Below are 23277 nucleotides of genomic sequence, written 5' to 3' on the forward strand. Positions count from 1 at the left end.
ACTTTGTGTAGTTTTGAAAATTTAAATATTACTTTGAAGGGATAAAAAGGTACAAGCTAATACTTAATAAATTTATTTGGTAAATACACTCTTTACTAAGCAGTTAAAAACTTTTGATCAGGTTTAAAAACTTAAATATTATTTCAAAGGGGTAAAAACATATAAGCTTGTACTTGGTGGATTTATTCGCTAAATTCACATTTACTTGAAAAAATAATTATCAATCTTTTGTGGCATAACACCCAGCTGTTCACTATACGATTCATGAATTTACCGAACCTAAGGGTGAACCGGCATATTCATCATATCCTGGTGGACCAAAGAGAACTCAAGAGATTTAGTACTTGGGGGGGGAGGGCATGCCGTAATCGCTCTGTACAAAGGGGCTTGGTGCCTAAAGATCCTCCTGATATTGAATCTTCTTTTTTTTTCTTTTAAGAGGTTATGTTTCAACGGTTTGGCAGTTATGGGAGTTTATTCGTTCGAGTAACTTCCTTCTTAGTCGGGTTTCATTTCAAGTGGATTTATTCGCTAAATTCACATCAAAACAGCATAAGGGGGTTAAATTAAAAATTCTAAAAGGGCAAATATAGCAATTTAAATAATAAGCAAATTAAAAATCACGGTGAATTTATATCCAATGGTCCAAAATTGCGCCAATAACCTATACAATATTCACCACTTACTGTATACAGTTTGTTCTTATTATTAGTAATTTAAAATGTAGGATTGGTATTTTTATTAGCATAAGATAATTAGGAACAGCATATAAGCCTCAAAGAATTATTATTAAGCATTACATATATGACTATTTTGCTCAACTGTAATTTTATGTAAAATTTTTCATAAATATTGATACTGTATACCCCTGAAATATTGACAAAGCACTTAGTCAGTGCACCTTTTCCTTGAAAATTTGACTAAGCATGTACACAATGTGTCTAAACCCCTTAAAATATTGACAAATCACGTAATCAGTGTGCTTTAACCCGGAAAACTTGACTAGAGGAATGGGTTTTAGTGGGTCGGGGCATGGCCAAACTCAACCCCACACTACCCTGGACGTTTGACAGGAATCACCCCTATCCAACGTCCAGGGTGTCTGTTTGCAGATTTCCTAAACCTCTTAAAAAAAAACAAAAAAAAAAAACAAAATAGGCCTTATATTAGATAGATTTCATCATAATTGATGCAATACTCTACAGATGTTAAACGCTATTATGAATAAAAGTTTTGTTAAAGTGTAATCATTTAAAAGATTAATTAAAACGTTTGTTCTAATGACTTTATAATGAATATTGTTTTATTATATGTATTTTTCTTTTGTTTTCATACTTAAACCATATTATGCCTTTGAATGTTTATGTATGCAATTACATTATAAATTTTTATTATTTTCTTTGTAGCTTTTATGCTAAATAAATATACATTATTATTGTATCTTAGCAAGAAAGTTGAAAAAAGGATACCAATAAACTTTTGACAAAGACTGAATTATCCAGAAGCTGTTCCTTATCTGTGGCTTTTCTTTATTCTTCTTCATCTCGTCCGTAACCCTGGACAAGGGATCCTAAACATAGAATCTGCAGTAGGCAGGAAAAACACTTAAAAATTGAGTTAAAAACTTTGGCAAAAAAAGACAAATTTAAGTTTAGTACTAAGAGTCTGTCCTATAAGGGACAACCTATATGATTCGTTTTGCATTTTTGACATAAACAGTGTTAAGAAATGATGATCAAAATAATCCTTTTTACGTTTTGGAGATAACGATCATTAAGACAATACGATAACTATTAGCTTTAGCTATTGTTCCGAATTTTATTGTTCCGTTTATTTATTATATGCTAAATGATGTTTCAAACTTTTTGATGTACTGTGTTTTAAAAAAAATACAAATATCGAACTTTATTAATATAAGTCATTGATGACTAAAGTCTAAAGATAGCTGCGAGAAATATGAGATGTTTGCACTCAATAAGATAATTTTGTCTTAATAATCCCTTCTTCATGAGTTATTTCAGTCAGTATCGTAATATTTATGGAAAAAACATAAAAATAGCTAAAATTAAGTACTTTGAGGATAGGATGCAGAAAGTACTCAATAAACAAAGAGCTACATGGAAAATTGTAAATTCACTAAGATGAAAAGGATATTAATTTAAATCATTTCTTGGTCCTAAACCTGCAAACTCCATCTACATTAATTCAAAGTTCGAATATGATTTATTCTTTTTATTGCTCTATAGCAACTCAAGCAGCAATATCCCCCTTGAAGTTGTAATTACATTGAATGAGATAAAAAATTAAAATTCTTCTAGCTAAGATGGTATTTCCATTAAGATATTTTTAAATCTTGTTATGTCGGCGATGTCAATATTAGCCAAAAGTATAAATAACTTATTTTTACAGGGTGACTTTCCAGATCTTCTGAAATGGGCTGTTGTGGTCCCTATTTTTAAACAATCCAAGGATATTCCATCAAATTATAGGCCACTTTCAGGCCACCTATTGCCTTCTCTGACAAAGATTGTAGAAAAACTTCTCAAGCAAAAAAGGATCGAATTTTTTAAGTTAATAATGTACTTAATAGTTACCAGTTTCAGCCATCAAAAAATACCAATGATGCAATCCTTTATATGTTGGAGAGGCCCTACCTGAAGTTAAATGAGGTAGAAGCGGCCGCAGTGGTGTTTTGTGATTTGGCTAAAGCCTTTGACTGTGTCACATGATATTCTACTGCAGAAGCTTGAAGTCTATGGCTTCAGGGGGTCAATACTACAATGGCTCAAGTCTAAACTGTCAAATAGGAATCAAAAAGTTATTTTTGGGGATGACATATCGGATGAGTTGTTTGTACCGACAGGATTGTCACAAGGTTTTGTTTTGGGATCACTTCTCTTTCTTATTTATGTTAATGATCTGCCGGCGTTAATTAGCAATGGACAGTGCACTTGTTTGCCTATGATAACACTTTGCTTTGGCATAATAGAGATATTTATATCCTTAATGCTGCTGTAAACAAGGATCTAGCCAACATTAAAAAAATGGTGTGATTGTAACTGCTTGTCTTTTAATTTGTCCAAGATTCATATTCTTAAATTTAAACTTGATAATGAGGTATTAAACACAGATCCTATTTTGACAGCAAACTACAATAAATTTTTGGATTTGGTAATAGATGATAATATTTGAATTGATAATAGATGACAAAATGAAATTTGACCAATTAGAGGTAATCTTAACAGAAAAGTAACAAAACGTGCTTATTTTGCCCATTTGCGATATGGAATTTGCTTTTGGGGAAGCTGCTCTAAATATTTGTTTTAGGAAGTGTTTATTTTACAGAAGCGTACATTGAGATTCTTGTGCAATATAGGGAGGAGAGAATCTTGTAATCCCCATTTTATATCTCAAAAAATGTTTAACTCTAGCATCAATTTTCATTCTGCAAACTGTATGTTTGAGGCATAAGAAATTGTAATTTAGATTTTAAGTTGTTCGCTTTTATTATTATCACTTCATAAGAAAAAGAACTTTAGTCAACAGAAAGTCTTGTAACTTGATATGTCTAGCCATAAAAGAACCGAGTGCTGGTGCGGTCCCTTATGTTTTTATCTTAATGGTTTGTTTATGTTAACAGAGAAAGAGGGCATAGAGGTTTTAGAGATTTTTGTTTGGTAATTTTAAGAAGTAGTTTTAAGTGCATTTTTGATTCTACTTACGTCGTGAATAAATAATTAATCCGTTGAACGCCTGGTTTAATTTTCTACTTTTAACGAACTACTCTTCAACTTTATTAGCGAAGCCCGCTAGAAATACTCGAAGTTCTCTTCAAATAAATGTGCCAACACCCACTTCAGCCTTGACTTAAAATTCTATTTATTACCTTAGTAAAAAATTATTTTAGCATGTACCAATTTCAGTTAGAGGGTTAACATGCCATAAGCATGTTAAAAAAAGGGTAAATAATTTATTAGTTGTAAAAGCTTATGTTAAGGAATATTTTTTAGATAATTTTTAACCATATGTGTAGTCTAAGTATAAGTTTTTAGAGTAATTTTAATAAGTAGCAATATTTGAATTATTAAAGAGTGTGGATAGAAGGTTCAATGCTAAGCAGAACCTTTGCTAACCTTATTGCTATAGAGAAGAATATTGGTACTCCAAGTGCTCGTAAGGTAAGATGCCCATAATTATTATTATTATTAATAAATCATTAATTTCAACGTTCAAAGGTGAGAAAAAAATCTTATGGCTCTACAACTTAAGAAAATGATAATAATACGCAGACGGAAATTGAACACAAGATCAAACCATTATCTAGCTCTTAGTTCATATCCTGTCCAAAGACTTGAACTTTGCCAATATTATCAAAAAGAGTAGGAATTGATAATGTGTTAATGGTTCTTAAAATCTAAAATTTTTAAATAATGTGATTTATGAAGACACTATGTGTAATATTTTAGTTAATTTTATTATTTGTTAGTTTATTATTATGAAGGCTTTGTCCATAAGAATTTTTGGTTCTTTAGATAATAAAGCATACTTTGACTTTTAATAAATATTACAACAAAAAGTTACACGAGAGAGTCACAGAATGGGACTTACTGTTATAGCCACTGTGTGTGGCTTTTCAAAGGTATGAGAAATAATCTTCTTACAAAAGATTTTTTTACTTTGAAATTAGTGGAAAACAATTTACTGCATTTTGGAAATATAGAGGAAATCTATTATGCCGATATTGAGGATGAACATAGGCCTTTAAATAATCTAACGGATCAGCATGTAGTTCGTAATAAAATCAATAAGATAAAAGTTAAACGTTGTACTCAAGTATTTAGTGCCCAAGTTGGAAATCTTATGAAAAGATTAGTCAAGTGGGGTAAGTAATATAATTAATACTGTATTGTTTAGTCTTATCATTTGTTTGTTATTTTAGATTTACAAGTGAACATTGATAAGAATATGGTCGAGACAGTGAAATAAGGGAATTATTGGATCGGTCAAATAGTGCTAGCAGTATTTAAGGAAAATACCGTATTTTATTACTGATAAACCTAAACGTGTGTACTGGCTCGTTAGGTTTGAGGTTATACTTAGCCTCAAACTCAAACTACTATTTATTTGCAGCTGTTTATTTTGTTAGTTGTTTTTTAGTGTTCCTACTTTACTATTCGATTTATTTAAACTTACTTAAATTTTCTAATGGAGGACGCATTAGAACTTGCTATTTTGGCAGGAGGTAATGATGAGGATATTAAATTTGTTATATTGGATAAGCTTCTCATAGACAGAAAATATTATAGAGGTTGCTTTATTATGGCGCAATTAAGGCCTAGCAGTACCGTTATTAAAATTTCCCTTATGTAAAACTAGTTCAAAGGTCAGAGTACAGTGGGTTTACAATAGGACAAATGGGTTTGTTTTTTGATTTTTTTTGTGTTTTTATTTTGAAGGCAATTACAAAAAATTTAAAACAATTTAAAGGAAAAAAAAGAATAAAAGAATTTATCAACGTATTGAATAGAAGCTATAAAAGCCGTGATATCAGTAATATAGTAAAAAATATAAAAAATACACCTTTTTTTGACACCGCATCAATGCTTTTTTTTCTAAATTGGTAAACTATTAATATACATTTATTACAAATTTAGCAACTTCCACTAAAAGACCCTAACTAAAATAAAACTATTATTACTGTTGCTATTTTTATAAATAATATTTTCCTTATATATATGCCCTCAACCTGAAAACCCCCTATATAATTCTATACTATTATTATCCTCATAAATGTTCCGTAATATCAATACCTTCTGTATATTACAAAATATATATTTATTAATATTTATATTTAGTTTAATTATCCTAGTAATTTATCAGAAAACCGTTAAAAATTGTCCCCATAATATTAATAATTAATGAATTAAATAACTCATGGCGTCACGAGACGAACACGACGCGTTTATAATAATTATTATTGCCAGACACACTATCCTTCTCGCAAACCGCTTTCCTACTCCAACTCGGAACGCAAATTGGCCCCTAAAAAATTTAAATAAGATGAGACGTCAGATACGCGGCGAATTTTCCCGCCGCAATAAAAACCATTTGATAAAAGACATTCGGAAGCTTATAAGCTTATATTCGGAAAATTCCTGTATATTCGGAAGTATCCTGAAAGCGTCACTACCAGTTCCTGATCATTTCCGTCCATTTTAACCTGCTAATTCTCCAATTGAAAAAGTCGGATCCGCCCCAACGTAGAATTCGCCGCATGACACCGAAAACCCCGCCGTTGCGTCATCTGGCCATGTGCGACTCAATGTGACGTCGTCCGTATGCTTTTACATTGAGTGATGGATCAATTATTGCACCATAAGGGCTCCTACCGGTGCATTGACGGGGTTTGGCGTTAATAACAGCGTTTTGCGGAAAAAGCGGTTTTTTGCCAGGGTGGGCAAAAAAAAATTTCACAGTCACGTAGCCTCAACCTTCTTGCATAAAACAGTGAAAACCAGAAAAAAAAATTCACCACAGAACAAAAGTTATTAGCGTTTATGTGTCGAAAATCGGAACCCTCACCAATTTTTCTTGGTGCATTCTTACAATATGCTACGCGTATTGTAACAAGAACCTGTAACGCATAATTAAGCTCAGCTAATGTAAGTATACCAGTCTCACGCTCATTTTTTAACTTTTTTGCGTTATTTTTCCATCTCAATATATAAGCAACCACTCTTTTAAGTCTCTTTTAATGATGAAAATCTTTAAATAAAGTCAATAGTCTGATGAAAAGATGAAAAAGAATAGTACAATAATTTTTTCATATGTATGAAAACATCCTTTCACAAGGATGCTAGAGCCTATAGGCCATTTAGATATATCGCATTTATTAGGACCGAACCACGCAATAAAATGTCCGCAGGATTACAGTTAGTAGGTACGTTCCAACTGAATGTCGATGTAAGCTGCTGAATTTGAGAAACACTATTACTTACAAGACTGCAATCTTCCTAGTTCAGTTTTTAACCATCCTAGTACTCTTTAAGTTACAGTTAAACTCTTTAAACTTAATATCTTTTTGAAGCCTGAGTATAAGACTCGTCCTACTTATTTGCCGAATCTTTTAGAGGAAGAGCAACTACATACCTACCATTTGGTAATCATTTAACATTTTCAGAAAAGTGCTTTTTACCTGGTGACTTCTTCCTGGGGTAATGCTTTAGTAATATTACACACTTCAACTTTCTAAAATCGAGATAATTGCAACTGAATATCAATTTCAAAATTTCTAGTAAAGAAGACTGATTTTAATTTAGAATTTTCAACCGGCCCAGAAACAATCCATTCTAACCTAGTTTTTTGCGTAACTGGTTTATTGTTCCCAAGTTCAAGTTGCCCGTTACAAATGAGATGCCAAAATAAGTTAGCTCCACTAACCATGTCTATTTTTCCTGGAGAGTAAAAGGTAGGATCAGCAAGTTTTAATTTTATCGGTATATCTAAAGTACTAACATCTATCTTAACGTTTGCTAAATTTTCAGTAATTTCAGGCAATACAAAACAAGTAATATTTTCTGAGAAATTGTAATGTAGCAATTTTATCATAATTTTACACTTAAAGTCAACCATACAAATCATTTGATTTAATCTTTTAACCTTTATGCAAGTTTGTTCAATAGGCAAATACAACTTATCACAGAGTGACTTAGAAATAAAACTAGATTGAGCCCCAGATCAAGTATTATTCTATAGTGTACTGTTTTTTATTGACATCAAAAACGCTAACAAAAGCTGTCCACTGTACAAGACACTATGATTTATAAGACCCGCAGAAAAAACGTTTGTGTTAGTACCCACGGAAGAATTAAGTGCTGTGTCTATCGGTACAGTCTCAACATTGTCAGATGGGGTAATATTTTGCAAGTTAGGGTAATTCGAGGGGGAATTATTGCTATTAGTTGCATTTTCTGCATGCAGTAACGTATGGTGTTTCCTATGACATTTTCTGCATACAGAATTACGGCACACCTTTGAATAGTATCCAAAACGCAAACAGTTTACGCAAAGTTTTAATGCCATAGCTTTTTTAGACCTATCATCAATAGATTTCAGAACAACTTTGAATATAATGAGAACCTTTGCAAACTTGACAGACCGGAGTATTTAAATTCTTTTTTCCATCGCTTTCGATCGCAAGAAAACCACGAGTCGTATTTGTTTTACGCTTTTCTATTTGTCGGTCTATTTATCTGTATGTTTTTCATAAAGATTTTGCTCTAAAGACAAGCAATTCCGCTCTACCTTTAAGAAAAATTTTAAACAAGGGAATAGCAAATGGAAAATTATTATAAGGAATTCTCTCACTCGATTTACACTGTTATCCCACTAGCAACAGTAGGCCAGTGGGATATAGGCGTATTTTTAGTCTCCGTTGCCTCTAGCAACCACTGAACACAAATATAGAGAAATGTGTGTTGCCTAATGAACAGACAGAAATTCTGTTGACAGCTTTATTGACGTTGTTGACAAAGATGGGGGCATCCATCCATAAAATATAAACCTACGGACTTAGAAAGAGAACTGCAATGTTAACGTCCGATTGTAAGTTCTTAGTTCCCGGCCGAACCGCGGCGCTTTTGGCAACGCAACAATCGCTTCGATCGATAGAAAAATATAAGTTTTGTTCGCAATGCAATCCCGGACTTGGGATTGTATTCCTGAATGTCTATTGGCTGTTTTAAATTAATAATAGCGTATTAACAGCCAATTGAGGTTCAGGAAAAAGGTCCGTGTAGTCTGGGATTGCACCACGAACAAAGTTATTTGTTTATTCGCTATATTGCAGAGAACACTAAATAGAATAAACTAAAGATTTATATTTTTATTTGTTTTCTGTGGCTATATTGTTTATTAGGAGATTGGTGATTGTAAGAATTTGAACCAGAATGGAGATAATAAAATAGTTTCACCTGTTTTTTTTACATTAGAAAATAATGAAAATAATTTTTGACTAAATAACTAATTAATCATTTTTTAAGTAGTGAGTATTTTTCATATTTTATTAGATCCAAATTAGTTTGAATTTTTGTTGATCCCAAAATCCCAATGATTAATTTATTTGTAAGTATTATAGGAATTTGGACTAAAACTGTAGGTATAAACTGTAAATCTTTTTTTGAAATAATTTATTCACAAATATAAAATAATACAATATAATATAATTATACTAACTTTTTTAATTAAATTTACGTTGAATAAAGAGACCGGTATGGTATCAACTATAAAGGAACTTTTTTTAATTTGTCAACCTTATTTTGTTAATTATAATAATAATTATGTCCTGTGTATGAACGTTTTTGGGTCCGAATTCTTTCAAGATGGATTTTGCTGAAATTTTTACAGTAAGTATGGAATACCTTAAGAAGTAAAATCTACCCTATGGCAATGTATATGCTTTTTCGATAGGGATAATGTATACAACCCTAACTATATTAGGGGTTGGTACTAAATAAAAAGAAAAAAAAAACAGGAATCAATAGAAGTAATAGAAATAATACTTTGAATAATTTTTTGTTATTTAATAGAAGAATAATTTTTTGAGATACCTATGTGATCGAAAAAGTTATTTTTTTCCAAAAAAAAAAAAACAAGTTTTTCACAAATAATTGAAAAACTATTTATATTATAAAAAAACTCCTAATAAATAAAATAAGAAAATGATTTGTCATAGAACCTTAAAGAAACATGTTATTTAAATTAGAAATTTTTAAAATTTAGCGTTTTTTTCTTTTTAAGTTTCTCATACATATGATAAGCATGAACTTTAATAGGATCAATATTAGCAGCAGATTTTTTTTTAATAAGATAAATAAATTTTTCATCTTTGCCATTAATAATTTTGTTTACCTTTTTACACCACCAAAATATACAACATTTGATAGTTATTTTTCTTAAAATATTACCTGTATTGGGATGATTAGGACAATTTAACATTCTAAACGATTCCATTTTAATTTTTATTATATCATCCAGAGTTTTTAGGATTTGCGATTTTGTGCACAATCTCGGGATGAGGAAGAAAAGCCTCGAGATTGCCTCACTGATAACAAAATTAAAAAAAGTACCAGGAAGAGTTAATTTGCAATTTTTGTATTGTCTTGCTTCAATAAACTCCACATCCGCATTATGTTCTCTAAATTGAAGTTTAGTCTTACAATTCTCACATTTAATTTGCTTGAGGACTTTTTTAGCAATGAAACCAGTTATATAAGTTCTGACATTGACAGCAATTTTTGATTTTTTATTAAATGGTATATCTTCCCAATGTGTGATTGGGACACTGTCATTGTCCACAGCAGCAATGTCAGAACTTACATCACCTATTAAAAAACTTTTAAGATTGTCCAAAGCTCCCTCATTATGATCTTCCTGGCAATTTGCTCCTAGGGAATGGTTCGACATGAAATTATTAATTAGCAAACCTTTAAATGAGGAGATAAAATGATGAGAAGTTGGTGATATCTCTCGTACACCATGACTTCTTATGTTTCCAAAAAAATTTTCTAAGGCATCTTGTTGAAACGGCCTCGTCATAATAAATCTGTTTTTCTTATTATCCAATAATATCGGAAATAAATAAATAAGGCCCTTGACAGTAAAAATAAAGTTTTTTATAGTAGGGACTGAAACAAAACCATTTTTTTTTGGGCAAAAATATCTCATTGTACCTAAGACTGTTATGCTGTTTCTCCAAAACTGGATATGTTCGGAATATAGCTTTACTGCAGCCTTTAGCGGTTTTCCAGGAGGCGAAATTCTTTGGCTGGAGTTCATGCTATCGAACAGCTTGTCAAAGAAAAGAAGAATTTCCGCAGTGTCAATCGCTTTTTCGTTAAGTTTGATTTCCGGTTTTTCTGAAACAAAATTGAAAAAAAAATCATATAACATTTTGTTTTTTTTCTACGTTAAAGGGTGTAAAATTTATATAGAATTAAAACTTACTCCACTTTAGGATCCGTTTCATTAGACTTCCAACACGATTGCTAAAAACTTGGGTACAACATTTCACCTTCATTTTGTTGATTTTGTCCCTGAAAATGGCTATCAGTCAAATTACTGCAAATTTGATCTTCATCTTCTGCATCCAACATATAAAACTGTTCTAAATGCTCCCACTTAGCCACTCTTTTAACGCCATCCTTAATGAAGTGTAGATCTTTAGTTAATAGATTGTCCCTTATGCCTTTTATTAAATGTGGTGGGTCAAAAAGTGGAACTATTTCCTTCCCATTAACAAAAAAGCCAAAATGTCGATATTCTTCATTTCTCCTCAAAAAATCTACCTTAGACTCATCAATAAGATTTTTGATCGCAGCTTGATTGGCTGACCCCTCGCAGACTGTTGCCACAACATCAAGACCTGCTTCTTGACATGTTCCAATTACCTAAAAAATAAAAATATATAGATAATACAATAAATACAAAGATATATATTACCTACCTTTTTGATGATACTTTTCAATTCAAATGTAGTTATTGGCCCATTACTAAAAGTAAAACATAATGGTTGTTTCCAATGTTTGTATACTCCTTTGACCATGACAACATTGGCATAGTTAGACAGTAATGCTTTTCTGTTATTGTCTCCTAAGTCATGGAAGCCATATATGCAATCATCCTTTTGGTTATAAGTCAACCCCATATTAATAGACATTTCATCAAATATTATAATTGCCGTCCGATCGACTTCTTTGAGCTTCTTTACTTTTTCTTTTAAAGATTTTATTAGGTGGCTATTTATACCTGCTGATAAACGAATTTTACTCAACAGATTCGTTAAAGTTGTCTTTGAAGGTAAAGTGAACACCTTTGCCAGGAGCCTATAGCCCTTTCCACTTGCCTTTAAGATACTGAGGCATAAAATCTTTTCATCCAAAGTAAATCTTCGGGCTTTTGGTTTTTGTTTCTGGGTTCTTATTTGTGACATTATGAAATTATAGGTAGGTTTATTAACCTTTTCCAATAGACCGTCAAATTGAGAGGCGACTCTTTTGGCTTCATTTAACCTCTCCTGGAAACTTTTCATTCTACTCCTCAACTGTATCATTTTATTTGACGTTTTAATCACCCTTTTATACAAATGTCTTGCTTTTGGTGTTAACATGACTTGCCGAGTAACATTAACTTCTTGTAAAATTCTTGATCCTGAAATAAAATAACATTATTAAAAAATTAAAGTTGATGATGGTTGGCAAAAGACGAACCGTCGGACAAAAATTTTAAAAACTCTATCATGTAGCTTTTTAAAAGTGCCAATGAAAAAGTTTTATTACATTTTTAATATCTCTTAAAATAAAGTCACAAAAAAATAAAATTGTTGTAACAGTGCATATGTGGTTAAAATTTCGTAGATAAGTTGTGAAACACCCTGTATATTTATTAAAGATGGAAAAAAGAGGAGTTTACTGTCCGCTTAGCTTTTTAATACCCTATCTTTTGGGATGCATGTCAAACAAATCTGTAAAAAATTTTGATAGGTCAAATCCTGCACGTCAAAAGATCGATAATAAAGAGCTATGATAGGAAAATAAACTCCAATTTTCCTATCTTTAAGAGAAATAGAACTAGAGTCTCTGAAAGTCATAAAAATTGTGATTTTTTCGACCCTGGTGTATCTTAAAAACAGTTAATGGCATCTATGTGATACACCCTGTATAAAAAAAAATATTGGAAAAAGTTCGCAATCTAAAATAATATTTGACGTGTCCAAACGATTTCCCAAAGATACTCTAATTTAATTATTATCGAATAATATTCTATTAGGCTGTTACACATGCACTGTGTAAGGTGATTTTATACTTACTCAAAGGAGTTTTATAAACAGCTCCAGAAGCTGTAGCAATAGATTTTGGTTGGGATTCACTTGACTCTTTTGATGGTTCATAGTTTTCAATCATATGCTGCGTTTTAGGGGTGTTTACTTGTTCCAATGATATCAATTCACCTAAATCGTTGTAAAAAAACACATAAAATTAATTAACGTTAAATTTATCTGATGCATCTTATATGTACATAGAATTACATTCTAGCTGCTATATTTACATTATTTGACAGGTTGAAAGCCAGTTTTTGGTAGGTGACCAAAACGAATTATAGATGAACGGAACATTACATTTAAATAAAGACATAAATTGACAATAATTCTTATTTTAAATCATGGTGAAATTTATATATTAAAAAAAACATACCGGCTTCTGCAGAGTTACTTGCATCAACTGCATTTAACTGTAAAGAAGGCCAAGCTTCTTGCTATAACAGTTTCCTCCCACAGTTCGGAACATAACAATTTTGTTCAAAGTGCAAACTACAGACTCTTCGATTACTGTACAAAGTGTCAGGATTTAATATTGTAAGTTCTGGATTATTAATACGACTGAGCCAAACTTGTAACCGAGCTGGGTCCTGAGGAAATCGGTGCATAACACGTGAACCAGGACAACTGGGCACAGAACATTTTTTCTTTGAAGGCACATTTAAATAATCCATCCTTAATATCTCCGGTTCACCTTTAATAAAGAAAGAAATGTCATTTATTCATCAGAGGCTCTCTCAAAAAAAAATTAGTTAATGATACAAGGTGTTACAGAAAAACTACTTTTACAGTATTAGCCAAAGTATTTTGACACCTCAAAATTTTTAAAAAAAATTACTGCTGACCAGACTATCAAAGAATGAATTAATAGAGCATTTGGAAACTTCAGAAACTTCTCCGGCAGATTTTGGTGGGAATTGTTTCCATATTTTAGTAAAAAGTATGCATATACAGTGTGTCCCAAATGTAGGTATATATGTACATATGTGGGTCTCGATGTGGGTATTTTTGAAACTTTAAGAGATAGAAAATTGGTTAAATAAGGAAAATTGGAGGGTATTAAATTGCCAATCCAATGCCGCTTTAAGAACAATTTTATCTTTTTTGAGTTATTTAAAAAAAAAAAAAAAGTTGCATTTTCAAAAAAGTATGCTGTATTTTTTTTATTTCGAAATATTTGTAAAATCTGTAAAAACTTTATTAGGGCAACTTTTTAAGGGCAATGCATCCCTGTATTAAAATTTTAATTTCGACGTTTCAATTTTGAGATATACCATCATCAACTTCTTTTTTTTGCTTTAAAATAATGTAATCCTTTTTATTTGGGCGTCCATTGGGTGTGTTCTTTTGTTTTTTTCTCAACAAAAAATTATTAAAAATGTAGCTTAAAGTCATTAAAGTGTAATTTCATCATATAGGCAGAAGCTTTTTTGTTGTTTTATTGTGTGGTTTCAGATCCCTAGGATGGGGTAAGTGCAATTTTTTTATCAAATAGTTTTCACCATGTTGTAGGTCACCTAAAATTGTTGTTTACCATTTTAAAACTGCCCTAATAATGTCATCACCAGGAAAATTAATTTTTAAATGCAAGGCACCCACTTGTTCTAATACATACTATTGTCCTATTGAAGATTCATACAAAAATAACATTTTCTTTAAATTTCCTGAAAGTGACATTATTAGGAGGTCCCAATATTAATTCTGTGCTCATAGGGTAAAAGAGCTTAAGTCTAAATTCACTTAACTGAGATATTTGCAATTTTGAATTTGGCAACATTTTTATCATCATTTTTTTTTTATCATTTGTGTAAGAATAAGCACATAATTTTTTCAGATAACTTAAAATATTACTCTCTACATACTTAATAATAAAAATTAAAAGTTATGTTAAAAGTGGTTTTTGACTGACTTAAGCGCTAATGTCCGGAGTATTTTTTAAACTTAAGCACTTTTGCTCATAAACTAAATTAAAAGACATATCAACTTTTAAACTTTATTTAAAGTTTTTTTTTTAAACATATCAAAATATCGTAAAGAGTTCTCCTAACATCCTAAAACCTCCTAATAATATATTCTGCGACGCAATATTAAGATGAAATATATGAAAATTGACCAATACACTACTCATCTTCTTCAGAACCATCAGACCCATTTTTTTGTGCTGAAGAGGTGGGTGGGTTTTTGTAATAATCATGAAATACAGGATCTATCAAATGTAAGACACTTAACAAATTTTTCTTTTTCTCTTTAGATATTGGTAAAAATGCTGTGTATTGGGGTTGAGGTACTAAATCCGGGTTATTTTGCCGCCTTCGTAGATAAGAAATACTTTTAAAAGGTTCATCTATGTCAACAGAGGTTTTATATTGCATTACGCCAATCTGATCTTTTGTCAATCTCAACCACTGAACATCGTGCCATATAAACTTTTCGTTTTCAGAATTTCGGGTTTTAACTTGAAGCTTTTGATTGTAAAGGGCCTTAAAATCATAAAAATCTGCTTGCAGCATCTCAGTGACTAAAAATGTTCCCTTCTTCCCGACAGAACGGATTAGCTGAGCCCAATCACGTGGGTGGTGAATTCTCATATCCGTCCTTTTTTTTTCTTTTCAATCATAGCATGTGCGGTGTCACATTCCATATGGGCGTGTCCACTTAGCATAAATTTATGGTCAATTACTTTAAGAAAGGGGTGCTGCTGCAGAACTGAGAAACACATAGCAGCTATGTGCGAATTTCGGTTTTGCCCTGTACATGTATCTGAATACATGACAACATGGGAAATATGTTCAGGCAAAGCCATAAAATATTTATATAAACAGGAACCTATCTGATTTGCCCCTCGGCCAGCTATGGTTTCGTCTCACAAAAAATTGTGTGCAATACTTTCTGTCCCTTCGTAAATTGTCAAATTATAAACGGATAACTGACGTTTGTAGAACATAATACTTGTTTGAATGTGGGGAGTTGCTAGAACTTGCTGAAGATCAAACGATATCATCTTTGTGGATTTGTTTATTTTCGCTTCCCCTTTGTCTTGGGATTTAGCTAGATAATGCTTATCAGCTATATCCTTATGTTTATTCCATTCAGTTTGAATGACCTCCCGATCTTCATTACTGGTAGCTATTTTTAGTTTTAAACAATAAGTGTCACATGTATTGCACGTATCATTGTGTGGCAACTTAAAAGACAAATTCATATCGTTAAAAATCTGTCTGTAGATATCATACGATACAGGAGTAGTAGTTTGCTCTTTGTATAAAGAATACATCAAACGAACATTTAAATTTGCTGCCAGATATTGATTTAAAAGAATTTATATGATCAATGACTAGACTTCTTCGTTCATCTGATGTTTTTGAAATTGGCGGATTAATACCCCTTCGGTCCATTTCTGCTATTCCTGCATAATGATGCAGGAATAGCAGATATAATGTTAGCTTCAAGATATAATGTTAGCTTCAAGATCAGTAAATGTACTGATCTTGAAGCTAACATATACTTTATAAATCCGTCGGTGACATCAAATGTCTTTTGAAAACAAGTTTTGCAAATGGGTTGCAAATCGCCGTTGACTTTTAAATTATACACGTTACTTAGAGTACGATTTCTTAGAGGTCCGTTCTGATGTCGCAATCTCTGAGTTGCTTTAGGGCCAGATGTTATCAAGCCGCTGAGATAATCAGATCTTCTGTTTCTACTATTCATTGACCAAAATGAGTCAAACAATCCTTTTCTTAAATTGTAATCAAACCGATTCTTACACTTTCGCCGACAATCCGGAATCTTTTCTCAGATATCATTTTCCCAGTTTCAGTTACGTACGACTGACCTGAGTTTCTTTTATCCTTTCTCTCTTTTCTAATCTTTCGGCATCGTTTACTTAATACAGCAAAAGGCTGCGGATGATTATCGCCTGCGGAGTTCTGATTATTTATTTTAGTTTTTTTCGGAGGTATGATATGCTCTTCTGAATCGCGATCTGAATCCGTTTCTATTGGAGGTATAAAATCAGGATCATTGAGTTGATCATCACCGATAAAAGGGTCTTCTTCAGCGTCAGAATGATCAAGAAATCGACAGACTGGAGTCATTTCTAAAAAAAAATTTAAATTGTTGTAAAACTCTGTTAAAAGAAAAGTTTCTTACGAGAATTACGGTGGAGTAGATTTAAATGAAGTTGCGGATCGTTCTGTTCTCTTGATGATATTGGTTCGGTCTCGGGCTGTATAACCAATTCACAACTTTCTACAAACAATTTTAATGCACGCTTAAAAATTCTAAGGTAAGTAAAAGGGAATATAAAATATACACTTACCATATGTATTTTGAAAATCTGTGGCCCCATAGGGAAGGTCAGTTTTGTTAGTGGTCACCATTGTTGCATCAATAATAGTAATTGGCAGACTTTCAATATGTATATTGTTGTCTACTGTTGCGACTCTTTCTGCTTCAGGCTGTTCAACAAAGATTCTGTTTTCTGGAAAAAATTATATTGATGTAGGTAAAAAAAGGCAACAAAGTTAAGGTCAAAAAGCCATGGGTATTTTATTTTATGCCACTTGTGCAATAGCCTGCAATACAATTAATCCAAGAAGCAGGTGACTCCATTACTATTGGTAAAATAGATCTTTTCCAGGTGGTACAAAATAGAAAACCAACGACGCCAGCTATATACATGTCAGTATTTTACTAACAAAATACAAAATACTCTCACCATAATAATCTTGAAATTCTGATACCCCATAAGTCAGATCAGATTTATTTTTGTTCATAGTTTTTACTTCAGTAATGATAATTGGCATATCAAGGGTAATTTCTTCTAAAACAGTCTCTTCTGTTACTGGTTCTAAAATTAGAATAATCTGCTTATTTTAACCATTAAAAATAATAATTGGACATACCATCGCTTCTTAAAGACTCAAATTCAATATAATCGTTGCCTGATCCATTTGGAATGTCAAACAACTTTTCAACAGCTATTACCTTAGGTATTGTGGTCTCTGCAGCTTCAAGCAAAGTCATATCTATTTAAAATAATACAATTTTATTGCAGTTTCTTGTTTTTTAATGTGTGTAAGATATTTTCATGTAAAGTAAATTCAGTCAGATAAACCGCAGTTATAGAAAAACAATAGAAACATTGTTTTTGTTTAAATATTAGAACACGACCTAATCCGCATTTAAAATAAAAATATTTTCACGAATCTTTAATTTAAATTGCGCCAACTACAGTAAAAATGTTTCAATAAAAAAATAAAACTATGCACACTTAACCTAAAAATTTTACGGTAATTATTATCTTAATATTATTCCTTACCTTTTCCGTGATCCTTGTCTGTCTTCTCGACGTTTAAAGTCCTGGCAACTATTTTCTTGCCTCTCGTACACATAATTAACACAAAAAAAGCTAACAATACGTATAAACAGCCAATAAACAAATTGCTTGAAACACAACGTTTCACTCTGCTCAACTAAAATCGCGTTTTTTTATCTCTCAAAACAGCTTAATTCTGCATACGCACTTACACGCGGTGCACTTTATAAATGGCTATAACTGCTTAAGTCGACAAAGGCTCAAATATCCATGTGTTTATCTGGAGTAAAACTGCTTAAGTCAAAATAGGTTGTTATTTCCCCACATAAAACGTACTTTTTAGTGCGAAATGCATTATAAGAATACTTAGGAGTATTTACACGCATATTTTTCCTGTGTATTTTTGTTCTTAAGTATTTTTATGACATTTTACTCAAAACCAATAGGAGTTAATATGTTATGTTCAAGTTAAATAAATCATGTGTTTGTAAATAAACGACTTAGGAACTTTAACCCTTTGAAAAAAAAAAATTGGTATATAACCATGACATAATCCCATTTTCTCAAAAAACTGACTTAAGCAGTTTTACCCTCTGACCACAGAATTATTATCAAAATTTAGTATATTGAGTCAAATTTCTGAAACAAGGGTTAAAAATCTTACTCCTAGAAAAAAAAAATTATTATCTAAACAAAACCCAAAGCAAAAGAATCTGCAAATTAAAAAGCAAACCGTTTTCGAGCAAACAAAAATTGAAAGCAGCATATCAGTTGTCAAAAACCCAAGTTTTTAAAGAATTAGAGCAAAATATGGATTGTTCAGTAGCCTCTTTTTTTCAAAATTGCTTTACAAATTTAAAAACAAAAAGACCAACATGGACAACCAAAGATAAGGTATATGCCCTAGCACTCTACAAAAGAGGTCCAAAATCATACAGGTTTTTAAAAAGCAGTCTAGCTTTACCACGTAAATCCACCCTACAAAAACTTTTAAAAAGTGCACCCTTTGAAGCGGGCATTAATGATAAGCTTTTTGGTAAATTAAAATTAAGAGTGAATAAAATGAAAGCAATTGACAGGTATTGCTCATTAATTTTTGATGAAATTTCACTGTCAGAACAATTAATGTACAATCGGTTATATGATATGGTTGATGGCTATGTAGACCTAGGGCCCATGGGTAGAAGAAATCAGTTTGCAAATCATGCTTTAGTTTTTATGGTCAATGGCCTCCACAAAACTTGGAAGCAACCAATTGCATATTTTTTTACTAGGGACTTACTTGCAATAGAATTGAAAGTTTTAATAAAACAGTTGATTGCCAAAATTGAGGAAACTGGACTTACAGTTTTATGTACAGTATGTGACCAGGCATCTGATAATCTCTCTACCATAAAACAACTTTCAAAAGAAAATACTCGACCGGGTCCATACTTTTATATAAACAACCATAGGGTTTTTACTCTTTTTGATTATTGCTTTATTAACTGCTCTATCTTTTAGCTATAAATTAAAATAATATTTAGTCTGGCAATTACATAATATATACTTCATCATATTCAAATATATTTTTTTTTAATCAAAACTTTTTTAGATAACAATATGAATACAAAATTCTTTTAAAACTCCCTGATCAATTCAAAACATTTTATATATATTGTATATAGTAGTTTTTTTAACATAGTTTTTTTAAACTTTTTTTACTAGGTCTGACGAAAGGTATCATCAGTGCTTTGCTGCTAGGAAGTACAAATACACAGTACAAGTACAAAAGCACAATAAGTGAAACAACTTCCATTCCACCAGGTCACTACTCAAGGAGGTACCTCACCTCGATAAGATGGGAGTAAGATCCAGGGATGCTCATTGAATATTTAAGAAAAAGGACCGATGACATCTAGAATTAAGGGTATACATCAGTGTCAACTAATTTTTAATATCATACTCTCCATAAAGAATATTTTAATTACAGGGTTAGTTTTTATATATTACCACGCCCCTAACATTTTCGGGTACCCTCTGTACAAAAAAGTAGGTAGTAAACGTAAAATTTTTAGGGCATATTTTTGAGAATTATAGTTCTTATGTCTAAAAATAGTTAATTTATAAATTTGATAAATTGTAATTTTTGTATCATATCCTCAAAATGTAAAATGTAAAAAGCAAAATACATACCATGGACAGTGTTGTGCTAAAGCAGCACAAAAACAAATTGTATCAGGATCCCTTTTAAGACAATAAATTATATTTATTTATAACTTACTTTACAATTGACTTAAATTCTACCCCTACCCTTGTTAATTTGTTGATAACAGTGAAATTAACATTGTTAGTATCGAGCATTTAATTCTCAAAATAGGACTAAATATATTATACTTAATCTCTAAAATATTGTCTTACATAATTGACCCATTAAATCTTTTTTTGATAGCGTATTGGGCTGTAAAATCTCTTTCATATTCTCTAAAAATCAGTGAAAATGTGCAATTAACAATTTATTTTTTTGAAGGGCCTAGAAACTTAACAGCTTAAAAGTAAATTTGATGAATTTAATGTCAAAACATTAACGTATTCAATTAAAAAATGTATAAAATAAACTTAAATTACAAACATTATCACTCTTAGCCTCTTCAAAAATTAAATTAATACACTTGCACTATTTCATAATTTTTTAGAGTTTGTGATCGAGATTCACAGCCTTTACGCTGTTAAAAATTGATTTAATGGGTCAATAATTTTAAATTTTGCGCCATTCTAAAATTTTGAATAGCCGAACTAAAATCTGCCTTTCATTTCTATGACGGATCGGTATTACAGTAGACTATTTTACCGACTGTGACAAATGTCAATTATTTTAGTTCGGTTAGACCGCAACCGTACGCTGCAATCGAGTTTAGGGTAAAGATGATGCCTACTTGTCACTATGGGATTGAACCTTCTCATACTTTTAATTACTCTATGGTTGCATTGCAAGTTGATGCGTTAACTGACGAGTGATGAGATATATTTAAATAGAATTTTATTTTATTTAAAAAAAAAAAAACAATATACTTTCATTTTAGACATACCCACATTTAATTTAAATCGTTAATTTTAAATGTTGAGAAAAAATAAAAATATTGCATCTCAGACATCCCTCATCACTTTAATCAAGAATTAACACATCAACTAAAATATTATTTAATTTAAATTTGGTTCTCAAGACATTGCTTATTTAAGATATTTAGCTATAGATACTTACCAAGAATTATAAATTGGCCCGATAGATATGGGACTACATTTTAAATTAAAAAAAACAAAACTAAATTGTCTTTTAAATGTTTTATTTTAAGATAAATTAAAATAAATTTAACAAAGGGTTTTAAAAAGGGCATAAAAAAGTTACAATATATTCTAAATGAAATACTGCAAACTGTAAGTATGGTATTAATAACACATTTTATGTAAAAAATAGAATTGTTGCAGATATAAAGCATATTTTAACTGAAAATCCTAACTTCTGGAGTTTCAGAAAGAAATTACCTGCTTTTTTTCGTTTTCATAAGTAAAAAACATGATAAGAAATATGTAACAAACATACCTAAATAAAAAATAAAACATATATATATTTATTAACCATCTATACAATTGCAATAAAATAATATATATCCAGAAATTATGGAAAACAAAATATAAGCTCTTATAAAGACAGAAACTGAACCTATCTCTTGAAATAAATCTGGCTTTTCATTGTAAATAAGTTAATTAATAATGACTAGATATAACACAAATACATATGTACAAGTTAATATGCATGTTTTTTTCCATTTTATTTTTTTAGTATAAGCAAATAAAAACAAAATATGACTTTTGATTAGTCACAATCGGGTAAAGATGTCACAAGTCAGTGGGGTTGTCTCCAGTAAGTATGCAACATGAAACATAAGAAAACAGATTAAGACAGTGTATTGTGTATACTATATTATATATTCTATCGGGTTAAAATTAAATCTCCTAAAAGTATTTCATCCCAATGATCCAAAATACATAAGTTTTCATTATTAGTAAGTATTGATTATCACATTAGTTATGATTACAATAATTAAGGTTCTATAAAACTCTTCTTATAAATATTAGTTCTTATAAATAATACCATAAAGGATTTGATATTAGTCCATAATTTTACTTTAAGCTAATAATATGAATTTTATTATGGGTCAGTAAAAATAAAATAGGACTGTAAAAAGCATAGCATTTACTATCAAAATGTCTCAGGTAATTTAGGTATTTTAAAAAATAAGATATTACATACTAAAATCTTAGCTAAAAAGTTAAAAAACAAAATTATTCTGATTGTGTAGGTGTAGGATCATGAGTATTAAATGAGGATATTCAGGATTTTTGTTTTTTTAAAGGCATTTTAGATTGTCAAATATTTTTCTGTTTTTTAGAATGACCAACACTTAAAGATTGTTGTTGTGGTTTTGAAGTTGGCTTTTGATTTTATACTTTAAATATTTATAAACCAACCAAAACTTTTTCTCTAAATTGACTAAATGACCATGGCTATTCATCCATAAATGTGTATAACTTAAGGTGGATTAAGTCGATTAGGGAAATCAGTTTTTGAGAAGTATATGTCAATTTGTTTTCGTTAAATTGAACAAATAGGTATTGCATTTATACTCCATGTGAATATCATTTCTACTTAAGAACCAGAGAAGTGTTTGGAGCAAACATTTTTAGTCGGACTTACATGACAGACAAGATTTTTGTAAGGATGGATTCAATGGCAATTAAAAAAAATTATGATTTCTGTGAGTGTCTGGGCAATTCCTAATATATAAACTAGTGAATAAAGAATATTTGTATGAATTCCTTAATCTAGATGAAGACAAGGAAAAGGAAATACTTCATATTTTCCCAGTGAAGGTTCAAGAATTAAAACTGAATTGTAAAAAAAAGTTAAATTGAGAACAGTGACATAGATATGTCCAAAATAGGATTAAATCTATAATTATATCCTGAAAAATGATAATACATCCAAGATCCACCTAAACATTATTAGAAAACACTTAGGTATGTCATAATTGAAATTTACCTG

At 30.8% G+C, this 23277-nt stretch overlaps 2 protein-coding genes and 1 long non-coding RNA gene across 4 annotated transcripts; 1 reads left to right on the top strand and 2 right to left on the bottom strand.

Moving 5' to 3' along the window:
* Positions 1-11026: 11026 nt before the first annotated feature.
* Positions 11027-13765, bottom strand: LOC126748908 (uncharacterized). Its single transcript, XM_050458449.1, has 4 exons — positions 13251-13765; positions 12866-13006; positions 11504-12207; positions 11027-11447 (listed from the first exon to the last, which is right to left on the bottom strand). Exons 2-4 carry the CDS (start codon positions 12957-12959, stop codon positions 11046-11048), a joined length of 1200 nt encoding a protein of 399 aa, XP_050314406.1. The 5' UTR covers positions 12960-13006; positions 13251-13765; the 3' UTR covers positions 11027-11045.
* Positions 13766-14853: 1088 nt separating this feature from the next.
* On the bottom strand, positions 14854-18010 carry LOC126748909 (uncharacterized). Of its 2 annotated transcripts, none has more exons than XM_050458451.1 (5): positions 17782-18010; positions 17595-17726; positions 17196-17357; positions 17036-17125; positions 14854-16973 (listed from the first exon to the last, which is right to left on the bottom strand). In XM_050458451.1, the coding sequence occupies exons 1-5, from the start codon at positions 17900-17902 to the stop codon at positions 16615-16617; spliced, it is 864 nt and encodes a 287-aa protein (XP_050314408.1). In that variant the 5' UTR covers positions 17903-18010; the 3' UTR covers positions 14854-16614. The 2 variants fall into 2 exon arrangements, with proteins under 2 accessions (XP_050314408.1, XP_050314407.1); XM_050458450.1 differs by having other exon boundaries at positions 17027-17125.
* Positions 18011-18795: 785 nt separating this feature from the next.
* Positions 18796-20456, top strand: LOC126748910 (uncharacterized). Its single transcript, XR_007664833.1, has 2 exons — positions 18796-20103; positions 20167-20456. It is a non-coding gene; the product is annotated as an uncharacterized LOC126748910 (long non-coding RNA).
* Positions 20457-23277: the final 2821 nt, after the last annotated feature.

The sequence above is a fragment of the Anthonomus grandis genome, chromosome 22, assembly GCF_022605725.1.
Source record: "Anthonomus grandis grandis chromosome 22, icAntGran1.3, whole genome shotgun sequence".
Lineage (NCBI taxonomy): Eukaryota > Metazoa > Arthropoda > Insecta > Coleoptera > Curculionidae > Anthonomus > Anthonomus grandis.